Raw genomic sequence first — 27,250 nt, forward strand, 5'->3', positions numbered from 1 at the left:
CGAAGAGGTAGCCAAACACCAGCCCACCCGGGTCCTTGTCAAAGGGAAACAGTGATAGAACATCCAGGGGAAAGCATTTCCAGGGGAAGTAATGGGCAGTGCAAAGGCCCTGAGGCCATCGGATGCAGCTCCGTGGAGATGAGGTCACACAGCGGGTTGGGGCCAGGCCAGCCAGAGCTGCTGGGCCTTGGAGAAGGCTTTAGATTCATTCCAGGTTCATGGGGTGGGGGTGGAGGGCGGCATTCAAGGAAGCCCTGCTTGGGCTGGGGGACAAGGTGAGAAGGGCTCTGTTCTCCTGTTTGTTCTCCTTTCCTCCTCCTGCCCCAGGATCCCCCAGACTGGGTGCCTCCTCTGCAGCAGGTTCATGCAGCTGGCCCCAAGTCCCCCCGGCACCCTCGCAGGCCCGCTCTGGGCCAACCAGAGCTGGGCACGCGAGTTCGTGCTGCTGGGGTTTGCGCACGTGCCCGCGCTGCGCCCACTGCTCGCTGCCCTCTTCCTGGCCGCCTTCCTGCTCACGCTGCTGGGCAACATGCTCATTGCGCTGCTGCCCGCGCTGGACTCGGCCTTGCGCATGCCCATGTACTTCTTCCTGCGCCAGCTGGCCCTGCTGGAGATCTGCTTCTCGCTGGACGTGGTGCCTCGGCTGCTGCTGACACTGCTGCAGCCCGGGCGCGGTGTGTCCGCCGTGGGCTGTGCACTGCAGCTGCTCCTGGTGCTGTCCTGCGTCACATCCGAGTGCTTCCTCCTCACCACCATGGCCTGGGACCGCTATGTGGCCATCTGCAGGCCCCTGCACTACATAGCCATCATGAACCCACGGCTCTGCCACGTGCTGGCTGGCATGTGCTGGCTGGCAGGTGTCCCTGTGTCTCTGGTCTTCACCATCTGGCTGTTCCGCTTCCCCTTCTGCGGGCCCCGTGGCATCCGCCACTTCTTCTGTGACATCGCGCCTCTGCTGAGCTTGGTGTGTGCGGACACCAGGACCTTTGAGGCCAATGTGCTGGTGGCCACGGTGCTGATCATGATTGTCCCCTTCTGTCTGATAACCATGTCCTACACCAGGATTGTGGCCACCGTCCTGCGGATGCCATCAGCCACCGGGCGCCACAAGGCCCTGTCCACATGTGCCTCCCATCTGGTCGTGGTCACTCTGTTTTATGGCACGACAGGGGTCATCCACTTGCGACCCAAGGCCAGCTATTCCCCGGAGAGCAAGCAGGTAGTGTCCCTCTCCTACACCCTGGTGACCCCTATGCTCAACCCGCTCATCTACAGCCTTCGGAACAAGGAGGTGAAAGCCGCTCTCCGCCGGGTGTGTCTTCAAAGAAGAGGGACCCATAGCCCCTGACCTGTTCCTCCAGTCCTCTGCTGGACATCCCCTGCTACCCGGAGGGGTCTTTAGTGCCTCAGACCACACCAACCTGAATTCTTTCTGATCCTCCTCTGGTTAAAACAGTTCCCTGTTTTAACAATGGCGCCAACATCCCTAATGGCTGCCTTGAATCCAGCCATCCTCCAGGAGAGTGTGATAGGGTTCTGTTCCTGGGAGTAGAACAGGAACTGTATCCACGTTTAAAAGCAGGGTAATAGCACAGGTTGTGTGTGAAGTCCTGTTGCTAGCTTCAGCAACTATAAATGCAGACACCCTGCTAAAATTGAATTTCAGCCAATAGTTTTTGAGTATGAGTATGTTCCAGGCAATGTTTTTTTTGCAATTGGTTTTTAATATAAGTATGTTCTCCTTATTCGTGTTTGGGTAATATTCCATTGTGTATGTGTCCACCTCTTCTTTATCCATTCATCCTTTGATGGATACTTAGGTTGTTCCATATCTTGGCTATTGTGGATAATGCTGCAATAAACACAGGTGTGCATATATCTCTTTGATATTCTGTTTTCATTTCCTCTGGGTATTTATCAAGAAGTAGGACTCCTGGGTCACAATGCAGTTCCATTTTTAATTTTTTGAGAAAACAACATACTGTTCTCCGTAGTGGCCACACCAGCCTGCATTCCCACCAACAGTGTACGAAGGTTCCCTTTTCTCCACATCCTTTCCAACACTTGTTGTTTGTTGATTTATTGATGATGGACATTCTGATAGGTGTGAGGTGGTATCTCATTGTGGTTTTAATTTGCATCTCTCTCACAATTAGCGATGTTGAGCATCTTTTCATGCAGCTGTTGGCCATTTGCATGTCTTCCTCTTTGGAAAAAACATCTATCCTGTTACAATTTTAACTATATATGTGCAGTGATTAAATTGCAAGTTGGCTGCGTCCATTTCTACTCATTATTTTTTCCTCAGACCCTGGCACCATGTCCAGCACTAAGCAGTCACTCAATAAATTTTTGCCCCAAGAATAAATGGAGAATGAGTGACTATTCAGATGTGCCCTCAGGACATGCCCTCTTTGAGGGGATGGGGTCTCTCACAGACCAGTCAGCCCTGGTGTGATGCCTTAACACGGCTGGAGTCCAGTTTTGGGGGATCCATTGCTCCCCACCCTTGCTATTTCAGTTGGCATTGACCTTTCCTTGGAGCCACTACTATATTTTATCTCTGTGATTGGTTTTTGTTTCTGAGATTAACACAGGACTCAGGTCACTCCAGTCAGAATAAATGCTGAAATCTGTGCTGGTCCCACTGGGGGAGGACTGGCTGTCCTTCTTGTGTACTTGAGACTGGTGGGATGTAGACTAGGACCTGCCAAGAGGCACCTAGAAGGAGCACGTGTGCAATAAAACCCACATACAGGCAAGAAGGTTCTTCAGCCCTGACCAGCATGGCTCAGTGGGTCGGGTGTCATCCTGGAAAGCAAAAGGTTGCCAGTTCGATTCCTGGTCAGGGCCCATGCCTGGGTGGTGGGCCTGAGACACTGAATGCTGATCTTGTTGTTAGAGAATCTGGATTTTCCTGTGCTGCATGAGCCCAGGTGTTCAGTTCATGAGACAAAAAAAAAAAAAAAATTCCCTTTATTAAATCTTAATCCAACTGAATTTTTTTTTGCTTGCAACTGAAAGAGGCTTTCCAAGATTTTAAAGAAGCTCTCAGATTCCTGAATTCTGTCCACACCGGATGCATCCATTTTCCCACCTGTTACATGAGCCCCAGCTCACAGCCCGGACACAGCTACAGTTTGGACACTGTGTTTGTCCTTCAGATCCATTTCCTGCAACCAGAAGTCATCCCCACCTGACTGCACAGTCCTCTCAGTAAAACCTCAGCATATCCTTCCTTCCTTCTTTACTTTCTGCAAATATTTATGTGTAGTCTCCGAGCTGCATGCCAAGGATGGAGGATGGCCAAGACTGTATCCTGTCTTCAAGGATCTCGTGTCATAGCACTAACTTCCTGATCTGAGGTGCTCCAATAAGGCTTTATAAAGATTATTCCCTTCTCTCATTCACTGTCAATCAGAAGGTACATTAAAACAAATTTCTAGGAAACAATTTGTCTGCAGCTGTCCACATTTATATTATATATTTCTCTTGATCCAAAAAAAAATGCCACAACTAGGAATACACCTTACAAACACACTTGCACCAATACAGAGACATTTGTACAAAAATTTATTTTAGAATTGTTTAATGTGGTAATAAAATGGGAAATATCCTGAATTTATATCACTGGGATGGTAAAATAAATTAGGACACCTAAATACAAGGGAGTGTGATACAACTTAAAAAGCATGAGGGAGACCCACACATGCTGACACGGAGTGATGAGCCACATTAGAAGGTTAAATAAAGAAATCGTAGAAGTATGTATAGTATGGTCTCATTTGTGAAAAACAAAAGCATGTATACATATATATTTGTGTGTAGAAATATTTCTGGAAAGATATATAACAACGGTTTCTTATATTGACTATGGATAGCTGATTTGAAAATGAAAAAAGGGAATATTTACTTCCATAAGGTTCAAACTCTTTTATAAAAAGTAAATATTTGCTTTATAACTTAAACAATTGACAGTTTTCTCCAAGTATGTGGACACCTCCAATCTTTTTATATTGGTAGAAATCTACGCCAAGACTTCCACTACTAAGGCAGGAAAATAGCAACTAAATTAACACAAAAGATACAGTAAGCAATAGGAGAAAGAGTTTCACACAAGTAGTATCTGGCACAATCAGGATTCTAACCTAAGCCTTGCCCCAAAGTCTTCACTTTACGCTTACCTGACTTAGGTGTGGTTTGCCTTGTTTGATCCCCAGGTGGGGCACAGAAGGGAGGCAACCAATCAATGTTTCCCTCTCACATCAATGTTTCTCTCTATCTCTCCCTCTCCCTTTTTTCTCTCTAAAGTCAATAAACATGATTTATTTTAAAAGAAGGAAATTCTGACAAGAGTGACAGCATGAATGAATTTTGAGGATGTTATGCTCAGTGGCATAAGCCAAGCATAAAAACACATATACTTTATGAATTCCCTTATATGAGGTCCCCAGAGTGGTCAAATTCATAGAGACAGAAAGTAGAAGGGTGGATGCCAGGGGATGGAGGTGGAATAAAGGGGGAATTAATGTTTACTGGGGACAGAGTTTCAAATTTGCAGGAAGAAGAGTTCTGTGGATAGCCGGTGGAGATGGTTGCACAACAATGTGCATGTAATTAATGCCAATAAAAATGGCTATGATGGCCTTGGCGGGTGGCTCAGTTGCTTGGAGTATCACCCTGTACATGAAAAAAAAAGTTGCAGGTTCGATTCCCATTCAGGGCACATACCTAAGTTGCAGGTTCCATCCCTGGTGGGGGGCATGTAAGGAACTGAGAGATGGTTCTCTACATATCTCTTGATCTCTCTTTCCCTTCCCCTCTCTCTAAAATAAACACACATATCATTGGGTGAAGATAAATAAAAAATAAAATAAAATAAAATAAAATAAAATGGCTAAGATAGCAAATTTTGTGTTATGTGTTATTTTACCAATTAAAAAAATCCATAAAGGAAGAAGAGGGGACCAGGCCAATGATAAAGGAGGCTAGTGATAGCTGTTCCAAGTGTTCAACCTTAAAGGATGAATAGTTTCTGCAGGAGAAAAGGGGGCAGGGGAGAGTACTCAAAGCCGAAGAATTGGAATACACCAATGTATGGAAGTATGAAAGGGAACCGCATGTTTCAGGTGCAGGAGGAGTCAGAGATAGTGGAGAGCCACAGAAAGTGAGGCATGGAAACTTGCTTGGGCACATGTAGTGTAGGGCCTGATATACTGCCCTGGAAATTCTACATTTATTCAGAAGAAAAAGAAGAGAGTGCATTACAAAAACAACACACCTTACATATGACGTAGTATGTGCCTGCTACACATACAGAGTGTTTTTTTAAAATGACTTTATTTATTTTTAGAGAGAGGGCAAGGGAGGGAGAGACAGGGAGAGAAACATCAATTGGTTGCCTCTCACACAGCTCTGGTCCCTGCAACACAATTATATGCCTTGACTGGGAATCGAACTGGCAAACTTTTGGGTTGCAGGAGGATGCCCAGCCCACTGAGCCACACCAGTCAGGGCACATCTACACAGTGTTTCTTGCTTTATGTCTAGTGAAGATAATCTTCACTAGAAGGCTTTCTGAAACTTCATCTCAGTTACCACATTCTCCTGAAAGTTTCCTGGAGGTCCTCATACCAGACTAGCTTCCCTCCACAATCTCTGGTCCTCATCTGTTTCCATATCCACCTTTGCCACAAACCTTCAAAGCAGAAGTGGGTTTCCAGTCAAGGTAGTAGCACAGACAGACATGGCTCACCTCTTCGCTCAACCACATCAACATTACAACTAAAATATAGAACAACCATTGCTCAGGAACGTGAGAAATGGAGCTGAATGGAAGTCTGACAACTATGGAATTCAAAAAACCACATCCATCCAGACTGGTAGGAGGGGTGCAGACACAGACTGGGCTGGATAAAAATTCCAGAGGGATAACTCAGGAGCAAGGAATCCGAGGCCCACATCAAGCCCCCAGATCAGGATTCCAGTGCTAGGAAGATAAGTTCCCACAACTTCTGCTGCAAAACCCAGCAGAGATTGAGTCAGTGGAAGAAACTTCTGGAGTCCCAAGCAGTTCCTCTTAAAGAACCCACACAGACTCAACTACTCAGACTCACTTCCACAGAGCTCCAGCACTGGAGCAGGTTGAAAGACACCAGTGGTATACAGGGAAGGAACTGAAGTGTCTGGCAACAAGGCAAGGAGAGGCCATTGTCATTTTGCTAAATAGCCCACAGAGCCAAGGATCCAGTAAGCTGGTGCCATATCTAAGACTCCATCCTGACTAACCCTGTTTGGCCTGCCTTGGAAATCCCCTGAGGCTCTACCCAACTCAATTTATGGGCCTGCTCAAGTTGCTTTTCTAGAAGAATGGCTGGTCTTGTCTCCTAAATCCTATCAAACAAGCAACAGCTGGCTTCAGTGAGCTCAAGCAGCAGCCAGATTAGATTCACAGTTTAGCTTTGCCTGGGAAACTCCAAGCCCAGCACAAGTAGTGGCCATCTCAGATTGTTTTACAGCTCAGGCATGTGCCCCAAGGAAAACACAGGTGGGGGATGACCTTGGTGTGTACCACCCAGGAAACCTCAGGGCCAGCACACCCAGTGGACAGCTAAGGACCACATCAGAGCACCACCACCAACCTGCTCCTGCACAGCTGGTCCCCCATGAAGGGTGGAGGTTGGTGATCAGTTGTGACAGCCATTCCTTGCAGCTGACTGGCCTGGGTAAATCCCTCCCATTGATGTGTGAACAGAAACCAAGGCTCAACTACAAGAGGAGGCTGTACTCAGCACACCTGAAGGGTGCACCTTGAGTACCCAGTTTAGGTGATAACAGAGGTTGTGCCACTGGACCCTACAGGACACCTACTACATTAGGCCACACTACCAAGACACAGAGTCAAAGCAGCTCTACCTAATACATGGAAACAAACACAGGGAGGCTGCCAAAATGAGGAGACAAAGAAACATGTTCCAAATGAAAGAACCCATCAAAACTCTAGAAAAAGAGCCAAACAAAATGGAGATAAGCAATCTATCAGAAGCAGAGTTCAAAACTCAGGATATAAGGATGCTCAAGGAACTTAGTGAGGACCCCAGCAGCATCAAAAAGACCCAGTCGGAAATGAAGCTTACACTAATTGAAATACAGAACAGCTTACAGAGAAACAACAGTAGAGTGGATGAAGCTGAGAATCAAATCAATGATTTCGAAGCCAATGATAGGAAGCAAAAAGCAACTACACAAAAAAGGAAGAACAAAAAGGAAAAAGAACCCAAACATGTGGATAGGATAAAAAGCCTCTGGGACAACTTCAAGAGATCCAACATTCACATAACAGGGGTGCCAGAAGGAGAAGAGAAAGAGCAAGAAACTGGAAATCTGTCTCAAAAAATAGTGAAAGAAAACTTCCCTAATTTGGTGAAGGAAATATACATGCAAGTCCAGGAAGCACAGAGAGTCCCAAACAAGATGGATGCAAAGAGGCCCACTCCAGGACACAGCATAATTAAAGGCCAAAGGTTAAAGATAAAGACTCTTAAAAAAAAAAAGATTTCATTTATTTATTTTTAGACAGAGGGAAAGGTATGGAGAAACAGAGGGAGAGAAACATCAGTGTGTGGTACACCTCCAACTGGGGGCCTGGCCTGCAACACAGGGATGTGCCCTGATGGGGAATCGAACCAGCAACCCTTTGGTTCACAGGCTGGTGCTCAATCCACTGAGCCACATCACCCAGGGCGAGAGAGACTCTTAAAAGCAGCAAGAGAAAAGAAGTTAGTTACCAGATGGTTTTCAGATGAGAGGGGGAAGGGGAGAATGGGTGAAGAGGTGAGAGGACTAAGTAGTACAAATAGGTAGTGACAGAATGGCCATGGGGATGTAAAGTACAGAATAGGAAATGAAGTAGCCAAAGAACTTATACACAAGAGCCATGGACATGAACAATGGTGGTGTGATTGCCTTAGAGAGTGGGGCATGCTGGGTGGAGGGGGGCAAAGGGAGAAACTCAGGACAACTGTAATAGCATAATCAATAAATAAAATGTTTAAAAAGACAAAAAAACAGCAGAAGTGAAGCCTGGTTAATTTTTGAGTACCCAAGCATACAGAACACATTCTAGCACACAGTAGGGTATCAGTGCATGCTTACTGATATGTCCTAAAGGTGGATTCTCAGTGAGGTTTGCCATTGCCCAATAGAGATTCGGGGTGGTGGGGGGTGGTGGAATGTTTCTCATCTGTCCTTGGAGTCCACAGAGATTAGGGGAGAGAGGTCTCAGAGAGCTTGAGCTCTGGTGCACAGCTGGCTTCTCTGGCACTGAGGACAGGACGGAGGCAACCTGGTGCCTCAAGCCACACCCAGTTCAGAACCTGCTGCCATGGGGGGGTGGGGAGTGTGAGGCGTGTCTGGTGGGAACTCCTGCTCAGGAAGAAGGACAGTTCCTTGCAGGCGGGTGTGACCTCCGGACCTCCTGTTCTTCTGATGACTGAGGCCTCTGGCTCTGTTCCTGAAAATTCTGTCCTGGAGCAAATGGTCAGGTCATTGAGGCACTGCCCGGACATCCTGAAGAAGAAAGGAGTCCAGCTGTATCCATTCGGAGAGACCCATCTTACTCAAGCTATTGAGGTAAGGAGACCGGACAGCTCATTTGGGGGGGCAAAGGGAAAGGACTTCTAAAACTGCGTGGTTTCTATTTTACTTAAATATAAATAAATAAATAAGAGCAACAACAACAACAACAAAAACCCAACAACGAGAAAAACCAACAAGAAACCTCCAACTTTGCTTGATTTCACACAAGCAGGCAGGACAGGATTTGGAATTGGAGTCCAGGGCCGTGTGATTCTAAAACCTGAATTCTTTCTACCAGGAAGGAAGGGCTGGGTTGGGAGCAGAAAACCTGGGCTGAAGTTCCCAAGTACCTGGGTGACTTTGGCCAAACTGTGCTCTCACTTTTACATCTGTGCCGGTGCCGTTCATTGCTCCTGGGCTGCCCATCACCCTGCACATAATCTAACTTTCAAATTTCTGCTAATCCTTCAAGGTTGACTGTGGGAGTGGGGTGTGGGCTGGGTGGAGGAGGGCAAAGGGGGAAAAACTGGGACAACTCTAATACAATAAACAAGAATGACTTTTTAAGCACGGGGAGAAAGATTCAGGTAAGATGTCAGATCCTGCATGAGGTGTCCCCAGCCCTCCCTTCTCTGGAAGTAAATACTCCTCATCAAACCCCTACCCTGCCTTGTTGCTTGTCTGGCTCCCTTCTCTGTTAGAAAGGACTGCATTAATATGCCAGCGCTGAAATCACTCGGAAGTCAGGCCAAAGAATCACTTCAGTTTACAGATTCAGACACGTGCAACTTCTTCCACACAGAGAGGCAACAAAGTCTAGAAAAAGGACCACTTGCTTCAGAATCACAGGGACCCAGGTGTGGCTGCCCCTCTCTGTGTGACTTAGTCAAGTCCCCTCTCAGCTTTAGTTCCTCTTCTGAAAAATGCAGAGAATAACATTGCAATCACAGGTAGCTACAACCTGGGTTAAGGAAACAATGTACATATCATGAACACATACCTGTGTTTGTATGACATACTACTTAATAATAACAGCTAATATTTATTGTTTACCATGTGCCAGAAACTTGGAACATGGCAACCTGATAAGTCATCCAATAATCTCCAACTTGTATATAAGAAAACTGAAGTTCTCTGAGGACAGGTAACTTGTCCAAAATCCCACAGCTATTCAGTGAAAGATCTTGTGTTCAGAGCCAGGTCTCCCTGACTCTTATTTAAATAGTGGAGCTATTAAGAATCTGAGATGAAGATAAGCTCCATCTACCTTTTTCTTAGAAAAGGCTGTTGCAGGTCACAAATGTTATGTAACACGTCCAAGTTTGGCCAATGAAAGAGCATCAGATAAGCCCTGGCTGGGCAGCTCCTGGTTGGAGCGTCGTCCCTGATATCCCAAGGTTGCAGGCTCGAGACCCAGTCAGGGCACATACAAAAAGCAAGCAATGAATCCATCAACAAATGCAACAACAAATCTCACTCTCTGTCTCAATAAATTTTTAAAAAATTTAAAAAGAAAGCATCAGATAGAACCCCTACATCTTTTCTATCTTCTTGTCCTGTCTGTGCCTAGCTGTTCAGGTAAGGAGCGAGAGGGGCCAAGCACAGTGTTCAGTACACAGTTCATGCTCGATAACTGCTTATGGGATGAAAGTCAGGGTCTTATCAACCCCAGCCAGGGCTTATCTGATGCTCTTTCATTGGCCAAACTTGGACCTGTTACATAACATTTCTGACCTGCAACAGCCTTTTCTAAGAAAAAGGTAGATGGAGCTTATCTTCATCTCAGATTCTTAATAGCTCCACTATTTAAATAAGAGTCAGGGAGACCTGGCTCTGAACACTTAAATCCTAAGTAGTCTCTGTACACTCTGATTCTCGGCTACAAAATTCCAAAGAGGCCCTTGGAATTAAATTGATTGGTTCTTATGCGAGATAAGTGATAAACACCTCTCAGCATCTAAAGTAAGTGGCTGAGACTTCACAGCAGAGTTAAATCTAACCCAGGGACAAGGAAGGGAATTAGGAACATACTCGGAAGCAGAGGGAAAGTGGGTCACAGAAGAGAACAGTCAGACGAGGGGAGGGAAAGGCCAAGGAAGAGGGCCATTGAGGAGTTCTTGCTTGGAACCAAGGGGAGCCCCACCAGCCAGCACTAAACCTGCTGGGCTGCTGTCTTATTCACCACCATGGACAGCTGCCTCTGCGTGGGGTGTTGTCCCCAGGGCAGCTGTGCAGGGCTCGGGTCAGGACCGGGGACAGCTACAAACACTACTGGACACAACAGGTCCGAGTTGAGCTTTAAATACCTCGGGGTTTCACTTAATCTTCTCTGGGGTTAGATGAGTCTTCAGGCAGCCCTGGCACACACCAAGGGCATGATTCGTCAATGACGCCAATCTCAAGCAAGGTGCTGATAGAACTGAGATGAAAAATACCAGGCTTCTCACTTTGAACTTGTAGCCTCTGGGACCCTCGGGTTTGGGTCTTTAATAATAAGAAAAATGACACCTGTGTTGCAGGGTATTGAAAATAAATGAAATCTTTTATTAAAAGGACCCACCCTGGACATAGATATATGCAATAAATGTTATCTCCATCTTTATAGTAAGAGAGATTGGGAGGGGGAATGTAGTCCTCTGTAGAGTAGATCAGGAATCAAATTTCCATTGTTTTTTCTAGAAAATATCCCTAGCTGACCTTATTTGTTAATAAATGGTGGTAAACTTGAATAAATGATAGCACATCAATAGAGAAACCCCAGCATAGGGAGATAAGGATTTTTCTCTACTTCAAGATACCCAGGAGAATCACTCAAGTTCACTGTAGAGTTGTGTTTTTAAATGACACCTACAAACACACTGACCCAAGTCTATCAAAACTGAAAACCCATTTGTCTAGAACTTTCCCCTTTGTTTTTATGTAAAATTCACAATGTCTCATGGGAGCCAATATCATTCCCCCCATTTCTCAGACAACCCCCCCCCAAAAAAAACTTGAACAAATCAAGCAATGTGGTAAAGATTGCAATAAGCAGATTAGGCAGGTTTCTGAGCTCAGAGTGACACTCCACTGACTCCCTTCCAAATCAGCAACCATCAGAGAATTTAGGGAAGGCCAGCTAAGAAGAGTCCCAATGCTCCCAGCCATCACCTTCTACTGTTCTTTCCTTTTTCTTTTTGTTCTTGTCCTCCTCCTTTTGCCCCTCCTTCTTCCAATTATTGATGCTGTGCTCACTAACAGTCCTTTTTAAACATAATTACATAAGAAATAGTACATATACAACTTTATAGTTTACTTAAGAAACCTTAATATTAACTGTTTATATTAGACAAGGTACTGGTTGACTGAGTTATTTAAACCAATCTTCTATTGTTGGCCATTTGTACTGTTTCTTTCTAGACTTTATTTATTAATTTTTTTAGACAGAGGGGCAAGGAAGGAGAAAGAGAGAAAAGCATTGATGTGTGAGAAAAACATCAATCAATTGCCTTTTGCAGGCCCCTAAACCGGGAACCTGGCCTGCAACACAGGCATGTGCCCTGACCAGGGATTGAACTGGCAACCTTTTGGTTTGCAGCATGATGCCCAACCCACTGAGCCACACCAGTCAGGGCTCCCCTACTCTTTCTTGCTGCATATATTAAGATCAGTGATGCCTGGCCATCCAGCTTTGATCTGCCATGGATAAAGAACATGTACTCTATACTGGGCAGTGGTGTGCTTTTCTCACTAGGTGCCGACGATGCAGGTCTCAGTCAGACAGACCCAGCCTTCTACCCAGGCTTACAACTCATTTGAAGAGACACTGAATCACTTAACAAGCACATGAGCAATTGAAAACAATAAGGATCACTCTGAAAGGGAGCGAGGGGATGTGGGGACAGAGAGCAAGGACAGGGTTTGATAAAGGGTGCACAAGTAAGCCTTATCTGAAGCCAATACTTTGAAAAATGTATGCCAAGGATGATGAAGATTACCAGAAACAATTAAGGTGAGAACCAGGGGTAAGATGTTCCAGGCAGAAGGAACTTTATGTAGGAATTCTTTTAGGTATGAAGGGTCTTGGAGCATTAGAGGAAGTGAAAGGGTGCCCATGGGGCTTCAGTAGATGGGAGATCAGGATTTACAACGTGTGTTAAGCCTAGAGCACCAGGCAGGGATCCAAAAATTGAGAGTCTCTGAGGCCATGATAAGAAACATGATGATTATTCTAATAATAGTGGGGAGATCTGTCAGGTTTAAACTGGAGAGTGACCCCATATGATCTATGATTTTTAAAAAGATTTTATTTATTTATTTTAGAGAGAGGAGAGGGGAGGAAGACAGAGAGGCTGAGAAACGTGTATGTGTGTGAGAGATACATCAATAGGTTGCCTCTCACATGCCCCCGACTGGGGATCTGGCCTGCAGCCCAGGTATGTGCCCTGACTGGGAATAGAACTGGTGTCCTTTTGGGTCGCAGGCCTGTGCTCAATCTACTCACTCAAACCAGCCAGGGATGGTCTATGATTTTCTAAAATCCTCACCAGGAGATATGTTTTTATTGATTTTGAGAGACAGAGAGGAAGACTCCATGTGAGAGAGAAACTTTGATCAGTTGCCTCCTGTATGAGCCCCAACTGGGAATTGAACCCACAACTTAGTCACATGTGCTGACTGGGAATCAGACTCACAGCCTTTTGGTGTACAGGACAATGCTCTAACCAACTAAGCCCCCCAGCCAGGGCTACGTTCAATTATTTTGAAAGACCCCACTAGCTGCCACGTGGATGAGGACTGTGGAAGGCAAGACTGGAAGCAGAGGAACCAGGCAAGGTTATTTCACTGACTCAGGTGAGACAATGGCTGGTTGTAGGGTGAGGCAAGGTGTAGAGAGATAGATTTGCATATTTTATTGATGTATTTTGTTCTCAGATGGGGATGTCCCAGGAGCCGGGAAACATGACCAGAGTACAAGAATTCATCTTGCTGGGTTTGTCCACGAGGCCAGAGGTAAGGGATGTCCTGTTTGCTGTCTTCCTGACTCTCTACCTGGTGACCCTGCTGGAGAACAGCCTCATCATCCACCTCATCCGCATTCACAGTGATCTCCACAAGCCCATGTACTTCTTCCTGGGCAACCTGAGCTGCCTGGAGGTAAGCTACGTGTCAGTGACCATGCCCAGCCTGCTCACGGGGCTGTGGAGTGGACCCGGCCCCGTGCCCTTCACAGCCTGCATGACCCAACTCTTCTTCTTCATCTCCCTCATCTGTACTGAGTGCACCCTCCTGGCCTCTATGGCCTATGATCGCTATGTTGCCATCTGCCACCCACTGCACTACCCACTGCTCATGAGGCCCCAGGTCTGCCTGGCCTTGGCCTTGTCCTCATGGCTTGGTGGGCTGCTGGTCTCGGTGGTCAAGACATCATGCATCGCTAGCCTGTCCTACTGTGGCCCCAATGTCATCAACCATTTCTTCTGTGATGTCTCCCCTCTGCTCAACCTGTCCTGCACCCACGTGGCCCTGACAGAACTGGTGGACTTCATCTCCGCCATCATCATCCTCTGGGGTTCCCTCCTTGTGGCCACAGCCTCCTATGTGGCCATCGGTAGGGCCATGCTGAGTATGCCATCGGCTGCTGCCCGCCGCAAAGCCTTCTCCACCTGTGCCTCCCACCTGGTGGTGGTGGGGATCTTCTACTCAGCCACTCTCTTCATCTACGCCCGTCCAAGCCGCATGGAAGCTATGGATCTAAACAAGATTCTGTCTGTCATCTACACGGTGGTCACACCCATGTGCAACCCTGTCATCTACTGTCTGAGGAACAAGGCAGTCCAGGCAGCTCTCCACAGAACCCTGCACTGGTCCCGAGGCTGACCAAACAACTGGGCGTGTTGGAGCTCTCACACTATGAATACTTTATCTTTGTATGGAGATAGAATCCACACACCATATATTTTACTCTTTGCAAATGTGCACTTCTGGGGGTTTTACGTATATTCACAAAGTTGTGCGACTGTCTCCACTATCGAATTCTGCATTTCGTCACCACCAAGAGAAACCCTTACCCATTAGAAGTCACTCCCAATCCCCTGCCCCTGAGTCATTAATCTTTCTGTTTGTATGGATCTGCCTGTTTTGAATGTTTCACATAAATGGAATCATGTCACATTTGGCCTTTTGTGTGGCATCTTTCACTTAACATAATGTTTCCAAGGTTTGTGCAGGTGGTAGCACGTGGGTGTCAGTATGTCGTCCATTTCTAAGTTGAATAATATTCCGTTTTATGTATATACCATGTTCTGTTTACCCACTCATCAATGGCTGGATATCTGCATTGTTTCCAGTTTTTAATCTGCTAGGATTAAAGGTCATGAGAATGAACGACATGTTGTAAGACACTACATTTTAGGAAGGTTTGTTTCACAGTGTTCTGTGGCCACAGCTGACTGGTACACGGTAGTTGACCCAAGTTAGTTTTGTTTGTCCACCATTACCAAATAATTGTGATCAAGGACCAGGGCTGGGTTGCACAGGCACCTGGGAGGCCCAGGCTGGTGGGCACACCCAGGGCGGAGGAGTCTGGGGAGGGAGAAGGAAAGAATGAACAGGAGAATAGAGTCCACCTTGCCCTGTCCCCCAGTGCAGGCAGGGCCTCTTTTAAAGTCCCCACTATAAACCTGGAATGAATCTAAAGGCCTCTCCAATGCCCAGCATCTTCCATGTTGTCCTCCCCTGCCCTGCCTCTATCTGTGACCTCATCTTTACTGAGCTGCATCCAAAATAGCTCCTTCTGCCTAAGGGTCTTTGCATTGCCCATTCCCTCCCCTGGAAATGCTTTTCCCTGGAGTTCGTGTCACTTTCTAAAAATTCTTCACCTGAGAATATGTTTGTTGATGTGTGTGTGTGTGAGAGAGAGAGAGAGAGAGAAACTTCAATGTGAGAGAGAAACATCGACTGGTTGCATCCCCTACATGCCTGACCAGGAGGGGGACCCACAACATTTTGGCACAGGGAATGATGCTCCAACCAACTCAGTTGCCTGCCCCGAGCTCCTGATGGACAGTTTAGATTCCTCTCCTGGTACCTGAACCAACAAAGGTCCCCATCACCTCTCCAGGGACCCATATCTGCCTCTGCTCTTCCGAAAATTTCTCCCTAGTCTCATTCATTCAGCTGATATTTACTGAGCACCTATTCTAATCCCAAGATTGTGCTAGAACAGCCCTGACCAGTGTGGCTCAGTGGGTTGAGCTCCAGCCTGTGAACTGAAAGGTTGCCGATTCAGTTGCCAGTCAGACACATGCCTATGGGTTGCAGGTTTGATGTCCAGCTGGGGTGCGTGGCAGAGGCAACTGATGAATGTGTCTCTTGCATGTCGATGTTTCTCTCCCTCTCTTTCTTTCTCCCTTCTCCTCTCTCTAAAAAATAAATAAAATCTTCAAAAAAAAACCCCTTTGTTCTAGAACAGGAAGCAACTCAGCAGGATAAACTTTGGTGATGGAGTCCACAGATGTTGCTGGTGGATTGGATATGAGGGATAAAGGGTGCAATGAAGGGTCACTCGTAGATGTTTGCCCTGAGCCATGGGATGATGTCACTTACTGAGATGGCCAAGTTTGAGGTGGGGGGAGGAGAATGAGGGTTCAGCTTGCACACAAGTATGCAAGATCTCTGAGACCTCTAGTCGGGTTGCATTAAACACAGCTGGATTTATAGGTTGGGGTTTGGATGAGAGCTCAGGATGGGGATAAACACCCAGGCATTGTTGGCACAGAGACACTTTTCAAGGTCAACGATTGCATGAACTTGCTCAGGAAGACAATGTTGGTCTAATTTCTCCAGCTTCTCTCCTTCAGTGGAGGAGGGTGTAGGAAAGGCTCCCCTTAACTGTGCTCTCGGTGCCGCATGTATGCCATTATTATCACCCTCATTTTCCTTTAATCCTCACCTGAGATATGTTCATTAATTTTAGAGAAAGAGAAAGGGGGAGACAGAGAGAGAGGCATTGATTTCTTATCCCACTTATTGATACATTCATTGGTTGATCCTTGTGTGTGCCGTGACAGCGGATTGAACACACAAACTTGGAACATCAAGACGATGCTCTAACAAACTGAGCTACCTAGCCAGGGTTTGATTCGGGTCAGGGGACATATCTAGGTTTCAGGGCACTTATGGGAGGCAATTCATTGATGTTTCTCTCTCACGTCAATGTTTTTCTTTTTCTCTCTTTCTTCTTTCCTCACTCTCTAAAATCAATAAACATATCCTTGGGTGAAGATATGAAATTTAAAAAATGGCTAAGATAGCAAATTTTGTGTTATGTGTTATTTTACCAATTAAAAAAATCCATAAAGGAAGAAGAGGGGACCAGGCCAATGATAAAGGAGGCTAGTGATAGCTGTTCCAAGTGTTCAACCTTAAAGGATGAATAGTTTCTGCAGGAGAAAAGGGGGCAGGGGAGAGTATTCAAAGCAGAAGAGTTGGAATACACCAATGTATGGAAGTATGAAAGGGAACCGCATGTTTCAGGTGCAGGAGGAGTCAGAGATAGTGGAGAGCCACAGAAAGTGAGGCATGGAAACTTGCTTGGGCACATGTAGTGTAGGGCCTGATATACTGCCCTGGAAATTCTACATTTATTCAGAAGAAAAAGAAGAGAGTGCATTACAAAAACAACACAGCTTACATATGACGTAGTATGTGCCTGCTACACATACAGAGTGTTTTTTTAAATGACTTTATTTATTTTTAGAGAGAGGGCAAGGGAGGGAGAGACAGGGAGAGAAACATCAATTGGTTGCCTCTCACACAGCTCTGGTCCCTGCAACACAATTATATGCCTTGACTGGGAATCGAACTGGCAAACTTTTGGGTTGCAGGAGGATGCCCAGCCCACTGAGCCACACCAGTCAGGGCACATCTACACAGTGTTTCTTGCTTTATGTCTAGTGAAGATAATCTTCACTAGAAGGCTTTCTGAAACTTCATCTCAGTTACCACATTCTCCTGAAAGTTTCCTGGAGGTCCTCATACCAGACTAGCTTCCCTCCACAATCTCTGGTCCTCATCTGTTTCCATATCCACCTTTGCCACAAACCTTCAAAGCAGAAGTGGGTTTCCAGTCAAGGTAGTAGCACAGACAGACATGGCTCACCTCTTCGCTCAACCACATCAACATTACAACTAAAATATAGAACAACCATCGCTCAGGAACGTGAGAAATGGAGCTGAATGGAAGTCTGACAACTATGGAATTCAAAAAACCACATCCATCCAGACTGGTAGGAGGGGTGCAGACACAGAATGGGCTGGATAAAAATTCCAGAGGGATAACTCAGGAGCAAGGAATCCGAGGCCCACATCAAGCCCCCAGATCAGGATTCCAGTGCTAGGAAGATAAGTTCCCACAACTTCTGCTGCAAAACCCAGCAGAGATTGAGTCAGTGGAAGAAACTTCTGGAGTCCCAAGCAGTTCCTCTTAAAGAACCCACACAGACTCAACTACTCAGACTCACTTCCACAGAGCTCCAGCACTGGAGCAGGTTGAAAGACACCAGTGGTATACAGGGAAGGAACTGAAGTGTCTGGCAACAAGGCAAGGAGAGGCCATTGTCATTTTGCTAAATAGCCCACAGAGCCAAGGATCCAGTAAGCTGGTGCCATATCTAAGACTCCATCCTGACTAACCCTGTTTGGCCTGCCTTGGAAATCCCCTGAGGCTCTACCCAACTCAATTTATGGGCCTGCTCAAGTTGCTTTTCTAGAAGAATGGCTGGTCTTGTCTCCTAAATCCTATCAAACAAGCAACAGCTGGCTTCAGTGAGCTCAAGCAGCAGCCAGATTAGATTCACAGTTTAGCTTTGCCTGGGAATCTCCAAGCCCAGCACAAGTAGTGGCCATCTCAGACTGTTTTACAGCTCAGGCATGTGCCCCAAGGAAAACACAGGTGGGGGATGACCTTGGTGTGTACCACCCAGGAAACCTCAGGGCCAGCACACCCAGTGGACAGCTAAGGACTACAGCAGAGCACCACCACCAACATGCTCCTGCACAGCTGGTCCCCCATGAAGGGTGGTGGTTGGTGATCAGTTGTGACAGCCATTCCTTGCAGCTGACTGGCCTGGGTAAATCCCTCCCATTGATGTGTGAACAGAAACCAAGGCTCAACTACAAGAGGAGGCTGTACTCAGCACACATGAAGGGTGCACCTTGAGTACCCAGTTTAGGTGATAACAGAGGTTGTGCCACTGGACCCTACAGGACACCTACTACATTAGGCCACACTACCAAGACACAGAGTCAAAGCAGCTCTACCTAATACATGGAAACAAACACAGGGAGGCTGCCAAAATGAGGAGACAAAGAAACATGTTCCAAATGAAAGAACCCATCAAAACTCTAGAAAAAGAGCCAAACAAAATGGAGATAAGCAATCTATCAGAAGCAGAGTTCAAAACTCAGGATATAAGGATGCTCAAGGAACTTAGTGAAGACCCCAGCAGCATCAAAAAGACCCAGTCGGAAATGAAGCTTACACTAATTGAAATACAGAACAGCTTACAGAGAAACAACAGTAGAGTGGATGAAGCTGAGAATCAAATCAATGATTTCGAAGCCAATGATAGGAAGCAAAAAGCAACTACACAAAAAAGGAAGAACAAAAAGGAAAAAGAACCCAAACATGTGGATAGGATAAAAAGCCTCTGGGACAACTTCAAGAGATCCAACATTCACATAACAGGGGTGCCAGAAGGAGAAGAGAAAGAGCAAGAAACTGGAAATCTGTCTCAAAAAATAGTGAAAGAAAACTTCCCTAATTTGGTGAAGGAAATATACATGCAAGTCCAGGAAGCACAGAGAGTCCCAAACAAGATGGATGCAAAGAGGCCCACTCCAGGACACAGCATAATTAAAGGCCAAAGGTTAAAGATAAAGACTCTTAAAAAAAAAAAGATTTCATTTATTTATTTTTAGACAGAGGGAAAGGTATGGAGAAACAGAGGGAGAGAAACATCAGTGTGTGGTACACCTCCAACTGGGGGCCTGGCCTGCAACACAGGGATGTGCCCTGATGGGGAATCGAACCAGCAACCCTTTGGTTCACAGGCTGGTGCTCAATCCACTGAGCCACATCACCCAGGGCGAGAGAGACTCTTAAAAGCAGCAAGAGAAAAGAAGTTAGTTACCAGATGGTTTTCAGATGAGAGGGGGAAGGGGAGAATGGGTGAAGAGGTGAGAGGACTAAGTAGTACAAATAGGTAGTGACAGAATGGCCATGGGGATGTAAAGTACAGAATAGGAAATGAAGTAGCCAAAGAACTTATACACAAGAGCCATGGACATGAACAATGGTGGTGTGATTGCCTTAGAGAGTGGGGCATGCTGGGTGGAGGGGGGCAAAGGGAGAAACTCAGGACAACTGTAATAGCATAATCAATAAATAAAATGTTTAAAAAGACAAAAAAACAGCAGAAGTGAAGCCTGGTTAATTTTTGAGTACCCAAGCATACAGAACACATTCTAGCACACAGTAGGGTATCAGTGCATGCTTACTGATATGTCCTAAAGGTGGATTCTCAGTGAGGTTTGCCATTGCCCAATAGAGATTCGGGGGTGGTGGGGGGTGGTGGAATGTTTCTCATCTGTCCTTGGAGTCCACAGAGATTAGGGGAGAGAGGTCTCAGAGAGCTTGAGCTCTGGTGCACAGCTGGCTTCTCTGGCACTGAGGACAGGACGGAGGCAACCTGGTGCCTCAAGCCACACCCAGTTCAGAACCTGCTGCCATGGGGGGGTGGGGAGTGTGAGGCGTGTCTGGTGGGAACTCCTGCTCAGGAAGAAGGACAGTTCCTTGCAGGCGGGTGTGACCTCCGGACCTCCTGTTCTTCTGATGACTGAGGCCTCTGGCTCTGTTCCTGAAAATTCTGTCCTGGAGCAAATGGTCAGGTCATTGAGGCACTGCCCGGACATCCTGAAGAAGAAAGGAGTCCAGCTGTATCCATTCGGAGAGACCCATCTTACTCAAGCTATTGAGGTAAGGAGACCGGACAGCTCATTTGGGGGGGCAAAGGGAAAGGACTTCTAAAACTGCGTGGTTTCTATTTTACTTAAATATAAATAAATAAATAAGAGCAACAACAACAACAACAAAAACCCAACAACGAGAAAAACCAACAAGAAACCTCCAACTTTGCTTGATTTCACACAAGCAGGCAGGACAGGATTTGGAATTGGAGTCCAGGGCCGTGTGATTCTAAAACCTGAATTCTTTCTACCAGGAAGGAAGGGCTGGGTTGGGAGCAGAAAACCTGGGCTGAAGTTCCCAAGTACCTGGGTGACTTTGGCCAAACTGTGCTCTCACTTTTACATCTGTGCCGGTGCCGTTCATTGCTCCTGGGCTGCCCATCACCCTGCACATAATCTAACTTTCAAATTTCTGCTAATCCTTCAAGGTTGACTGTGGGAGTGGGGTGTGGGCTGGGTGGAGGAGGGCAAAGGGGGAAAAACTGGGACAACTCTAATACAATAAACAAGAATGACTTTTTAAGCACGGGGAGAAAGATTCAGGTAAGATGTCAGATCCTGCATGAGGTGTCCCCAGCCCTCCCTTCTCTGGAAGTAAATACTCCTCATCAAACCCCTACCCTGCCTTGTTGCTTGTCTGGCTCCCTTCTCTGTTAGAAAGGACTGCATTAATATGCCAGCGCTGAAATCACTCGGAAGTCAGGCCAAAGAATCACTTCAGTTTACAGATTCAGACACGTGCAACTTCTTCCACACAGAGAGGCAACAAAGTCTAGAAAAAGGACCACTTGCTTCAGAATCACAGGGACCCAGGTGTGGCTGCCCCTCTCTGTGTGACTTAGTCAAGTCCCCTCTCAGCTTTAGTTCCTCTTCTGAAAAATGCAGAGAATAACATTGCAATCACAGGTAGCTACAACCTGGGTTAAGGAAACAATGTACATATCATGAACACATACCTGTGTTTGTATGACATACTACTTAATAATAACAGCTAATATTTATTGTTTACCATGTGCCAGAAACTTGGAACATGGCAACCTGATAAGTCATCCAATAATCTCCAACTTGTATATAAGAAAACTGAAGTTCTCTGAGGACAGGTAACTTGTCCAAAATCCCACAGCTATTCAGTGAAAGATCTTGTGTTCAGAGCCAGGTCTCCCTGACTCTTATTTAAATAGTGGAGCTATTAAGAATCTGAGATGAAGATAAGCTCCATCTACCTTTTTCTTAGAAAAGGCTGTTGCAGGTCACAAATGTTATGTAACACGTCCAAGTTTGGCCAATGAAAGAGCATCAGATAAGCCCTGGCTGGGCAGCTCCTGGTTGGAGCGTCGTCCCTGATATCCCAAGGTTGCAGGCTCGAGACCCAGTCAGGGCACATACAAAAAGCAAGCAATGAATCCATCAACAAATGCAACAACAAATCTCACTCTCTGTCTCAATAAATTTTTAAAAAATTTAAAAAGAAAGCATCAGATAGAACCCCTACATCTTTTCTATCTTCTTGTCCTGTCTGTGCCTAGCTGTTCAGGTAAGGAGCGAGAGGGGCCAAGCACAGTGTTCAGTACACAGTTCATGCTCGATAACTGCTTATGGGATGAAAGTCAGGGTCTTATCAACCCCAGCCAGGGCTTATCTGATGCTCTTTCATTGGCCAAACTTGGACCTGTTACATAACATTTCTGACCTGCAACAGCCTTTTCTAAGAAAAAGGTAGATGGAGCTTATCTTCATCTCAGATTCTTAATAGCTCCACTATTTAAATAAGAGTCAGGGAGACCTGGCTCTGAACACTTAAATCCTAAGTAGTCTCTGTACACTCTGATTCTCGGCTACAAAATTCCAAAGAGGCCCTTGGAATTAAATTGATTGGTTCTTATGCGAGATAAGTGATAAACACCTCTCAGCATCTAAAGTAAGTGGCTGAGACTTCACAGCAGAGTTAAATCTAACCCAGGGACAAGGAAGGGAATTAGGAACATACTCGGAAGCAGAGGGAAAGTGGGTCACAGAAGAGAACAGTCAGACGAGGGGAGGGAAAGGCCAAGGAAGAGGGCCATTGAGGAGTTCTTGCTTGGAACCAAGGGGAGCCCCACCAGCCAGCACTAAACCTGCTGGGCTGCTGTCTTATTCACCACCATGGACAGCTGCCTCTGCGTGGGGTGTTGTCCCCAGGGCAGCTGTGCAGGGCTCGGGTCAGGACCGGGGACAGCTACAAACACTACTGGACACAACAGGTCCGAGTTGAGCTTTAAATACCTCGGGGTTTCACTTAATCTTCTCTGGGGTTAGATGAGTCTTCAGGCAGCCCTGGCACACACCAAGGGCATGATTCGTCAATGACGCCAATCTCAAGCAAGGTGCTGATAGAACTGAGATGAAAAATACCAGGCTTCTCACTTTGAACTTGTAGCCTCTGGGACCCTCGGGTTTGGGTCTTTAATAATAAGAAAAATGACACCTGTGTTGCAGGGTATTGAAAATAAATGAAATCTTTTATTAAAAGGACCCACCCTGGACATAGATATATGCAATAAATGTTATCTCCATCTTTATAGTAAGAGAGATTGGGAGGGGGAATGTAGTCCTCTGTAGAGTAGATCAGGAATCAAATTTCCATTGTTTTTTCTAGAAAATATCCCTAGCTGACCTTATTTGTTAATAAATGGTGGTAAACTTGAATAAATGATAGCACATCAATAGAGAAACCCCAGCATAGGGAGATAAGGATTTTTCTCTACTTCAAGATACCCAGGAGAATCACTCAAGTTCACTGTAGAGTTGTGTTTTTAAATGACACCTACAAACACACTGACCCAAGTCTATCAAAACTGAAAACCCATTTGTCTAGAACTTTCCCCTTTGTTTTTATGTAAAATTCACAATGTCTCATGGGAGCCAATATCATTCCCCCCATTTCTCAGACAACCCCCCCAAAAAAAAAACTTGAACAAATCAAGCAATGTGCTAAAGATTGCAATAAGCAGATTAGGCAGGTTTCTGAGCTCAGGGTGACACTCCACTGACTCCCTTCCAAATCAGCAACCATCAGAGAATGAAGGGAAGGCCAGATAAAAAGAGTCCCGATGCTCCCAGCCATCACCTTCTACTGTTCTTTCCTTTTTCTTCTTGTTCTCCTCCTCTTCCTCCTCCTCCTCCTCCTTCTTCCAACATTGATGGTGTGTTCACTAACAGTCTATTTTTTCTTATGAGTCCTTTCTTTAAACATAATTACATAAGAAATAGTACATATACAATTTTATAGTTTACTTTAAAAAACTTAATTTTAACTGTTTATATTAGACAAGGTACTGGTTGACTGAGTTATTTAAACCAATCTTCTATTGTTGGCCATTTGTACTGTTTCTTTCTAGACTTTATTTATTAATTTTTTTAGACAGAGGGGCAGGGAAGGAGAAAGAGAGAAAAGCATTGATGTGTGAGAAAAACATCAATCAATTGCCTTTTGCAGGCCCCTAAACCGGGAACCTGGCCTGCAACACAGGCATGTGCCCTGACCAGGGATTGAACTGGCAACCTTTTGGTTTGCAGCATGATGCCCAACCCACTGAGCCACACCAGTCAGGGCTCCCCTACTCTTTCTTGCTGCATATATTAAGATCAGTGATGCCTGGCCATCCAGCTTTGATCTGCCATGGATAAAGAACATGTACTCTATACTGGGCAGTGGTGTGCTTTTCTCACTAGGTGCCGACGATGCAGGTCTCAGTCAGACAGACCCAGCCTTCTACCCAGGCTTACAACTCATTTGAAGAGACACTGAATCACTTAACAAGCACATGAGCAATTGAAAACAATAAGGATCACTCTGAAAGGGAGCGAGGGGATGTGGGGACAGAGAGCAAGGACAGGGTTTGATAAAGGGTGCACAAGTAAGCCTTATCTGAAGCCAATACTTTGAAAAATGTATGCCAAGGATGATGAAGATTACCAGAAACAATTAAGGTGAGAACCAGGGGTAAGATGTTCCAGGCAGAAGGAACTTTATGTAGGAATTCTTTTAGGTATGAAGGGTCTTGGAGCATTAGAGGAAGTGAAAGGGTGCCCATGGGGCTTCAGTAGATGGGAGATCAGGATTTACAACGTGTGTTAAGCCTGGAGCACCAGGCAGGGATCCAAAAATTGAGGGTCTCTGAGGCCATGATAAGAAACATGATGATTATTCTAATAGTGGGGAAATCTGTCAGGTTTAAACTGGAGAGTGACCCCATATGATCTATGATTTTTAAAAAGATTTTATTTATTTATTTTAGAGAGAGGAGAGGGGAGGAAGACAGAGAGGCTGAGAAACGTGTATGTGTGTGAGAGATACATCAATAGGTTGCCTCTCACATGCCCCCGACTGGGGATCTGGCCTGCAGCCCAGGTATGTGCCCTGACTGGGAATAGAACTGGTGTCCTTTTGGGTCGCAGGCCTGTGCTCAATCTACTCACTCAAACCAGCCAGGGATGGTCTATGATTTTCTAAAATCCTCACCAGGAGATATGTTTTTATTGATTTTGAGAGACAGAGAGGAAGACTCCATGTGAGAGAGAAACTTTGATCAGTTGCCTCCTGTATGAGCCCCAACTGGGAATTGAACCCACAACTTAGTCACATGTGCTGACTGGGAATCAGACTCACAGCCTTTTGGTGTACAGGACAATGCTCTAACCAACTAAGCCCCCCAGCCAGGGCTACGTTCAATTATTTTGAAAGACCCCACTAGCTGCCACGTGGATGAGGACTGTGGAAGGCAAGACTGGAAGCAGAGGAACCAGGCAAGGTTATTTCACTGACTCAGGTGAGACAATGGCTGGTTGTAGGGTGAGGCAAGGTGTAGAGAGATAGATTTGCATATTTTATTGATGTATTTTGTTCTCAGATGGGGATGTCCCAGGAGCCGGGAAACATGACCAGAGTACAAGAATTCATCTTGCTGGGTTTGTCCACGAGGCCAGAGGTAAGGGATGTCCTGTTTGCTGTCTTCCTGACTCTCTACCTGGTGACCCTGCTGGAGAACAGCCTCATCATCCACCTCATCCGCATTCACAGTGATCTCCACAAGCCCATGTACTTCTTCCTGGGCAACCTGAGCTGCCTGGAGGTAAGCTACGTGTCAGTGACCATGCCCAGCCTGCTCACGGGGCTGTGGAGTGGACCCGGCCCCGTGCCCTTCACAGCCTGCATGACCCAACTCTTCTTCTTCATCTCCCTCATCTGTACTGAGTGCACCCTCCTGGCCTCTATGGCCTATGATCGCTATGTTGCCATCTGCCACCCACTGCACTACCCACTGCTCATGAGGCCCCAGGTCTGCCTGGCCTTGGCCTTGTCCTCATGGCTTGGTGGGCTGCTGGTCTCGGTGGTCAAGACATCATGCATCGCTAGCCTGTCCTACTGTGGCCCCAATGTCATCAACCATTTCTTCTGTGATGTCTCCCCTCTGCTCAACCTGTCCTGCACCCACGTGGCCCTGACAGAACTGGTGGACTTCATCTCCGCCATCATCATCCTCTGGGGTTCCCTCCTTGTGGCCACAGCCTCCTATGTGGCCATCGGTAGGGCCATGCTGAGTATGCCATCGGCTGCTGCCCGCCGCAAAGCCTTCTCCACCTGTGCCTCCCACCTGGTGGTGGTGGGGATCTTCTACTCAGCCACTCTCTTCATCTACGCCCGTCCAAGCCGCATGGAAGCTATGGATCTAAACAAGATTCTGTCTGTCATCTACACGGTGATCACACCCATGTGCAACCCTGTCATCTACTGTCTGAGGAACAAGGCAGTCCAGGCAGCTCTCCACAGAACCCTGCACTGGTCCCGAGGCTGACCAAACAACTGGGCGTGTTGGAGCTCTCACACTATGAATACTTTATCTTTGTATGGAGATAGAATCCACACACCATATATTTTACTCTTTGCAAATGTACACTTCTGGGGTTTTACGTATATTCACAAAGTTGTGCGACTGTCTCCACTATCGAATTCTGCATTTCGTCACCACCAAGAGAAACCCTTACCCATTAGAAGTCACTCCCAATCCCCTGCCCCTGAGTCATTAATCTTTCTGTTTGTATGGATCTGCCTGTTTTGAATGTTTCACATAAATGGAATCATGTCACATTTGGCCTTTTGTGTGGCATCTTTCACTTAACATAATGTTTCCAAGGTTTGTGCAGGTGGTAGCACGTGGGTGTCAGTATGTCGTCCATTTCTAAGTTGAATAATATTCCGTTTTATGTATATACCATGTTCTGTTTACCCACTCATCAATGGCTGGATATCTGCATTGTTTCCAGTTTTTAATCTGCTAGGATTAACGGTCATGAGAATGAACGACATGTTGTAAGACACTACATTTTAGGAAGGTTTGTTTCACAGTGTTCTGTGGCCACAGCTGACTGGTACACGGTAGTTGACCCAAGTTAGTTTTGTTTGTCCACCATTACCAAATAATTGTGATCAAGGACCAGGGCTGGGTTGCACAGGCACTTGGGAGGCACAGGCCTGTGGGCACACCCAGGGCGGAGGAGTCTGGGGAGGGAGAAGGAAAGAATGAACAGGAGAATAGAGTCCACCTTGCCCTGTCCCCCAGTGCAGGCAGGGCCTCTTTTAAAGTCCCCACTATAAACCTGGAATGAATCTAAAGGCCTCTCCAAT

The 27,250-nt window shown here is 46.1% G+C and overlaps 3 protein-coding genes across 5 annotated transcripts; all 3 read left to right on the forward strand.

Annotated features, from left to right (window-relative positions):
- The first annotated feature begins 364 nt into the window (after nucleotides 1-364).
- Nucleotides 365-1,848, forward strand: LOC112313899 (olfactory receptor 10A7-like). Its single transcript, XM_024570516.3, has one exon. It carries the CDS (start codon nucleotides 365-367, stop codon nucleotides 1,346-1,348), a length of 984 nt encoding a protein of 327 aa, XP_024426284.3. The 3' UTR covers nucleotides 1,349-1,848.
- Nucleotides 1,849-8,356: 6,508 nt separating this feature from the next.
- LOC112313900 (olfactory receptor 6Z7) lies at nucleotides 8,357-14,730 on the forward strand. Of its 2 annotated transcripts, none has more exons than XM_024570517.3 (2): nucleotides 8,357-8,631; nucleotides 13,492-14,730. In XM_024570517.3, exons 1-2 carry the CDS (start codon nucleotides 8,488-8,490, stop codon nucleotides 14,434-14,436), a joined length of 1,089 nt encoding a protein of 362 aa, XP_024426285.3. In that variant the 5' UTR covers nucleotides 8,357-8,487; the 3' UTR covers nucleotides 14,437-14,730. The 2 variants fall into 2 exon arrangements, with proteins under 2 accessions (XP_024426285.3, XP_053771992.1); XM_053916017.1 differs by lacking the exon at nucleotides 8,357-8,631 and adding an exon at nucleotides 13,399-13,410.
- Nucleotides 14,731-20,321: 5,591 nt separating this feature from the next.
- Nucleotides 20,322-26,505, forward strand: LOC128779778 (olfactory receptor 6Z7-like). 2 transcript variants are annotated; one of them, XM_053916015.1, is made up of 2 exons: nucleotides 20,322-20,596; nucleotides 25,476-26,505. In XM_053916015.1, the coding sequence occupies exons 1-2, from the start codon at nucleotides 20,453-20,455 to the stop codon at nucleotides 26,418-26,420; spliced, it is 1,089 nt and encodes a 362-aa protein (XP_053771990.1). In that variant the 5' UTR covers nucleotides 20,322-20,452; the 3' UTR covers nucleotides 26,421-26,505. The 2 variants fall into 2 exon arrangements, with proteins under 2 accessions (XP_053771990.1, XP_053771991.1); XM_053916016.1 differs by lacking the exon at nucleotides 20,322-20,596 and adding an exon at nucleotides 25,383-25,394.
- The last annotated feature ends 745 nt before the right edge of the window (nucleotides 26,506-27,250 follow it).

The sequence above is a fragment of the Desmodus rotundus genome, chromosome 12 (genome assembly GCF_022682495.2).
Source record: "Desmodus rotundus isolate HL8 chromosome 12, HLdesRot8A.1, whole genome shotgun sequence".
NCBI classification, from domain to species: Eukaryota; Metazoa; Chordata; class Mammalia; order Chiroptera; family Phyllostomidae; genus Desmodus; species Desmodus rotundus.

What these genes read in the sequence shown, in the direction of transcription:
- LOC112313899 (XM_024570516.3), top strand. Translation starts at nt 365, where the DNA reads ATGCAGCTGGCCCCAAGTCCCCCCGGCACCCTCGCAGGCCCGCTCTGG.
- LOC112313900 (XM_024570517.3), top strand. Translation starts at nt 8,488, where the DNA reads ATGACTGAGGCCTCTGGCTCTGTTCCTGAAAATTCTGTCCTGGAGCAA. An exon ending in ATCTTACTCAAGCTATTGAG is followed by an intron (nt 8,632 to 13,491) that starts GTAAGGAGACCG and finishes TTTTGTTCTCAG; the next exon opens with ATGGGGATGTCCCAGGAGCC.
- LOC128779778 (XM_053916015.1), top strand. Translation starts at nt 20,453, where the DNA reads ATGACTGAGGCCTCTGGCTCTGTTCCTGAAAATTCTGTCCTGGAGCAA. An exon ending in ATCTTACTCAAGCTATTGAG is followed by an intron (nt 20,597 to 25,475) that starts GTAAGGAGACCG and finishes TTTTGTTCTCAG; the next exon opens with ATGGGGATGTCCCAGGAGCC.